General features: G+C 38.4%; 2 protein-coding genes across 2 annotated transcripts; both read left to right on the forward strand.

The window, feature by feature from the left end:
• The first annotated feature begins 245 nt into the window (after nt 1-245).
• On the forward strand, nt 246-1222 carry LOC114369698. The gene is made up of 2 exons (XM_028326943.1): nt 246-631; nt 745-1222. Exons 1-2 carry the CDS (start codon nt 298-300, stop codon nt 855-857), a joined length of 447 nt encoding a protein of 148 aa, XP_028182744.1. The 5' UTR covers nt 246-297; the 3' UTR covers nt 858-1222.
• A 1781-nt stretch (nt 1223-3003) lies between these two features.
• LOC114369696 (ammonium transporter 1 member 2-like) lies at nt 3004-5152 on the forward strand. Its single transcript, XM_028326941.1, has one exon. The coding sequence runs from the start codon at nt 3304-3306 to the stop codon at nt 4819-4821; it is 1518 nt and encodes a 505-aa protein (XP_028182742.1). The 5' UTR covers nt 3004-3303; the 3' UTR covers nt 4822-5152.
• Nucleotides 5153-5634: the final 482 nt, after the last annotated feature.

Here is a 5634-nt window from a genome sequence, read left to right on the forward strand (position 1 = left end):
AAAATATAACAAAACAAAAGAGTTATCATGCAAACCATAACGAGTTGTGCGAAATATTGACTCATTGGTGATCTTAGCCGCGTTTATATTATTGACAGTGTCCTATTTTATATTTTTATTACTTTTTTTAAAATATATTTTTCATATATAAAATATAGGTTATTTTTAATTTATTATCTAAAATTTATTTTTGATATTAATTGTAATTAATTTTATTCTGCTAAAATCAAACCTAATCACCCATATATTATTTTTTATTATTTAAACTATTTAAAAAATTCAATTATTTATTTTTTAATGGAAAACAACTTCTCACCACCGTCCAACCGCGCCACCACCTCCGTCAAACTTGTGTCCTTTCGCCTCGCCTTCCCTCCTCCAAACCTTAATACTCCCATCCGCGGATGCCATGTAAACGGTGCCGTCGCCGTTAACGGTGGAAGGAGAAGGGCGGTCCTCGAGCCACGTCACCTGCGCGACCAGGTAGGGTTTGGTGCAGACAACGCTCTCCGGTTTCTTCGTTCTCAGAAAACTCAGATCTCAGCCTCAGATCTAAGAAGACGACACTGTTGTTCCTCCCAACCCCAAAATCTCAGACTCCTCCGATGCTTCCTCAAATGGAACTTCCAAGGTTGACCCATTTCACCCTTTTGCCTCAATTTCACAAAAACGTTCGTTTTTTCTAATAACCCTAATTTTTATGGTGCACTCGTGCCCTTGTGTTTCCCGACGGCGACGACCCAGAAGAGAAACGTGTTGCTGATGACGAACGTCGGTGGCGCATGAAGGCGGTCGAAGAGGTGCTAGAGCTGGGTCTCCATCTTTGTCATGACGGCTTCAACGACGTCGTCGTTTAAGGTGTCTGCGGAGTTGTTAGATGAATCTCCATGAATAACAGACCCAACAACAGAGTGATCTGAGCGCGAACGCGGCAGTGAGATTCCTCGGAGGTTCGCGGTGGTTTCGCATTGCGGTGAGTTTCATTGTGGATCGTGGTGATGTTGCGGTGGTTCGTGGTGCTTTCGTTTTGTTGGCCTTTGGTTTTGCCACATTGGTGGGTGCTGCGGGTTTCACTTTGGTTCAAGTTTCGATTTTCTTTTTATTCAAATACAGATTTGTTTATCGAAGACTCGTGTTGTACATTTTTGTTTTTGATTTTGTATTGATTCTCAGATCTGAGAAACTTTATACATTATGAAGTTTTTTTTGTTTTGGTTTTTTTTGTGCTTTGCCTTCTCTGTTCTGTTGTTTTAACTCTTGGAATTTTAAGATGAAGGGTAGAAAAGGATGAAGGTGGCCTAAAGGTGTAGTTGGGAACGGTAACTTAGTTCGTGTGATGAGAGAGAAGAGAGAATTAGGGTCAAATGGGAAAATAATGAGAAAAAAAAGAAAAAAAAAACGTGACTTTTATTTATTTTTTAATTTTATTAGTTAATAAAATATAATAATTAAATTTTTAAAATAAATTAAATAATAAATAATAATATAACTTCAACTTAATTAATAATATGATATTTTGTTTGTTACATTATCACTTAACTTAATGAAACTAACTTAAATTATATTGAAACATAACAAATATACATAAATAACAAAAAGTAAATTTTAAGTAATAAATTAAAAATAATTTATTTGTTTAGATATGATAAATATCTTTATGTTTTTTTAAAGTAGATTTATGTTTTTTTCAGTTAATAGAAACTAACTGATATATATAGAAAATCGGCAGTCTTTGACCCAAAATTATGATAAATTATTGATTTTTATAAAATTATCTTAAAAATCATAAAATTAATAATTTATAATTAAATGATAAAATATATATAAAACGATTTTATATGATCATTTTGAGTCTCACGGTTAAACTATTGTTATTTTTGTTCATAATATATATACATGATGGGAGTTTGAATTTGTTTAATATTATGATATTGCACTATTTCGATTGGGGTAATTATCCTGAAATCCTAATTTTTCCTTAACCAAAATAAATTAATAATAATTACATCTAGTGTGAATATGGAGATCAACCTGCTTAAATATCGGAATATATATAAAATTTAAGGGACATGGGGTTAATATTCGGCTAGTAAGTCTCCATGCACCTATCAACATGGCTTTGGCTTGTTAAGGGGTCTCAATTTTGCGGCACGAAATTGTGACAGGATAGCATGCCAGTTAAAGAGCAAACAAGAAAGTAAATCCGAATGAACAGATGTGACAAAAGAATGGCTAGGAATTACGGGAGAAAGATTATTGCTGTCTCAAAACTGTGATATAAAATTGTTGAGAGAATATTAATAAGGATGGGTGTATCTAGAAGCTCTTTTTAGTACGAGGCGGCAAATATCTTTCACCAGAATAATATTGTTCGACTTAAAATATCTTTATTACAGGTGACAATTTTTTTAAATATTTAATCTCAAACTGTATATTTAAAGTTTAAATTTAAAACTATTAGTTAAATTGAAAGCTTAATTAAGGAGAGAGTTTTAGAAGAAATGAAGTATAATGCTATAAGGAGAAAGAATGGATTTTGAAATGTAGGTAAAACACTTTTTATTATTACACAAACATATAGTGTGTTCAGTTTTCTAAACATCAACCATCCAAAGCTTAATTAACATTAATATACTGAACATATAATACTTATTTGATATATATAACAATTAATAACACACACATAATATTTACTATTTAAGAAATAAAAGTGAAAATGTTTTATAAGAAACATAATATTTACGCTGCCAACCCCATGAAAAAATTTGATACAAAATTTATTTATTGATTTGTTAACTAATGTACTCACCATAATGTTTAAAAATATATATGTTTGACGTTTAGAGAGTTATCTGATATTTATAAAAACAAACAAAGCAGCGAAACATTAAATTTATAATATTTTTTATTTTAAAAAATAAAAAATTATCCTCCATTGAAATATATATAATTTCACTGTCAAATTAAGACTAAGAAAGGCAAAGAAGAAGAGTTGTAGCGGAGTGAGTGAGCCAGAAAAAAAGGAGAGGAAAGATATCTAAATACGTAGGGTTGAGGAGGAGCCAACGAATCCGGAACTCAATCTGTAGGATTCCAACACAATATTTGACGAGGATTTATTCGCGCATGTGATTTATAATTGAAAGATTCCCTCTGCAGCTCTCAAAACCACTAACCCTAATAGCTGAACTCCAAAGAGATAAAATAACAGCAAGTGGCCCTCATCAATCCTAAGTATATATATAAAATCATTGCCGCCATCACTTCTTCTCCATACTCTTGTCTCACTCTAACAGCCAAAGCATGGCTTCTCTCTCTTGCTCCGCCAACGACCTTGCCCCACTCTTCAACGACACCGCCGCCGCCAACTACCTCTGCGCCCAATTCGATTCCATTTCTAGAAAGCTCGCCGAAACAACCTACGCCGTCGACAACACCTACCTTCTGTTTTCAGCGTATCTTGTCTTCGCCATGCAGCTCGGCTTCGCCATGCTCTGCGCCGGCTCCGTCAGAGCCAAAAACACCATGAACATCATGCTCACCAACGTCCTCGACGCCGCCGCCGGCGGTCTCTCCTACTACCTATTCGGCTTTGCATTCGCCTTCGGCGGCCCCTCCAACGGCTTCATCGGCCGCCACTTCTTCGGCCTACGAGATTACCCGATGGGCTCCTCTCCCTCCGGCGACTACAGCTTCTTCCTCTACCAGTGGGCCTTCGCCATCGCCGCCGCAGGAATCACCAGCGGCTCCATCGCCGAGAGAACACAGTTCGTGGCTTACCTTATCTACTCTTCTTTCTTAACCGGTTTCGTTTACCCCATCGTTTCGCATTGGTTCTGGTCCTCGGACGGTTGGGCCAGCGCGAGTCGTAGCGACGGAAATATTTTATTCGGGTCTGGAGTCATCGACTTCGCGGGCTCAGGCGTTGTTCACATGGTTGGCGGGATAGCGGGCCTGTGGGGGGCTTTAATTGAAGGCCCGAGAATCGGCCGGTTCGACCGTTCGGGCCGGTCGGTTGCTTTACGTGGCCACAGCGCGTCTTTAGTTGTGCTTGGTACGTTTTTGTTATGGTTCGGCTGGTACGGCTTCAACCCTGGTTCGTTTCTGACAATAGCCAAGGGGTATGGAAGTGGAGGGTATTATGGTCAATGGAGCGCTATAGGGAGGACAGCTGTCACGACGACATTGGCTGGGAGCACTGCGGCTCTGACGACGTTGTTCAGCAAGCGGTTATTGGCTGGCCACTGGAACGTGATTGACGTGTGTAACGGCCTGCTTGGCGGGTTCGCTGCCATTACATCGGGCTGTGCCGTTGTGGAACCGTGGGCCGCGATTGTGTGTGGGTTTGTGGCGGCGTGGGTTTTGATTGGGCTTAATAAGCTTGCCGCGAAGGTAGAGTACGATGATCCGTTGGAGGCGGCGCAGCTTCACGGCGGGTGCGGCGCGTGGGGTGTTTTCTTCACGGGATTGTTTGCGAAGAAAGAGTACGTGGAGGAGATTTACGGTGTTGGAAGGCCGTTCGGGGCTTTGATAGGTGGCGGAGGGAGGCTGCTGGCGGCGCAGGTGATTCAGATATTGGTGGTGTGCGGGTGGGTTACGGCGACCATGGCGCCGTTGTTCTATGGGCTTCATAAGATGAAACTGTTGAGAATTTCGAGGGATGATGAGACTGCGGGGATGGATTTGACGAGGCATGGTGGGTTTGCTTATGCATACCATGATGATGAAGATGGTTCAAGCAGGGGAGTAGGATTCATGATGCGTAGAATTGAGCCTGCTGCTAGTACCACTCCCTCTCCCCCCGCTGCACCACAAGTTTAATCAAAATGTGGTTTATGATTTTCAAGCGTTTTTTAGTTTGGTACCTGCACATAGCTATGGGCAAAGCTAGCCTAGTCAAAACCATATACAAGCAAGACACCAAGGATGCATATATGAAGTATAAAAATTAATGCCTGGGGGTCAACATTTAAGAAATGTCTTCTAGAGTTACTGTACATTTTAAAATGTTTGTTGGCTTGGTTTATTATTTTCATCTTTGAATTCCAAGACTAGTTTGGTCGACTGTTGTCACGTTAGTTTGTATCCTGCTCCAGAATAACTTGCTTGTAATTGTATACTGATTAGTTGATATATAGTGATATATTATATATACTAAATGCATTAATGCAGGTTATGATTTTGCTAATCTTGTGATATTGTGAAAATCTAATATATGTAGTGTTTCAACATACATTTTTTTCTTTTGATAAAATTAATATCGTAGCTGAAGATCAAGTGCCTTCCATCTCAGCTTGGTATCTTGAAAATATGTTCTCAGAGAATAAGATACTTCATCATAACAGAAGACCGACTAGGAGCATCAAAAGCAAATAACTATAATTTAATATTTGAATAGTATTGTACATGAAAATCTTATGGCCTAACTATGGAAACTTCATAAAAAATATATTTGTTTTGTGGTTTTGAAGTTCATTGTGCTTCCAATACATGCATATTTGTACACTTCAATATTAATTCTCGCAAGTAAATAATAAGGACTATAGGATAATAGGAACCTAATTCATATTTTGTCACGATCTTGGTGAGAAATAAAAAACAATGCATACAGTTTTATCTCAACAGTCAACAACT

This window comes from Glycine soja, chromosome 10 (genome assembly GCF_004193775.1).
Source record: "Glycine soja cultivar W05 chromosome 10, ASM419377v2, whole genome shotgun sequence".
Classification (NCBI taxonomy): domain Eukaryota; kingdom Viridiplantae; phylum Streptophyta; class Magnoliopsida; order Fabales; family Fabaceae; genus Glycine; species Glycine soja.

Excerpts from the sequence above, each read along its gene's own strand:
- LOC114369698 (XM_028326943.1), top strand. The coding sequence starts at position 298 with ATGGAAAACAACTTCTCACCACCGTCCAACCGCGCCACCACCTCCGTC. Across the intron at positions 632-744 it reads CCTCAAATGGAACTTCCAAG|AAGAGAAACGTGTTGCTGAT; the intron begins GTTGACCCATTT and ends GCGACGACCCAG.
- LOC114369696 (XM_028326941.1), top strand. The coding sequence starts at position 3,304 with ATGGCTTCTCTCTCTTGCTCCGCCAACGACCTTGCCCCACTCTTCAAC.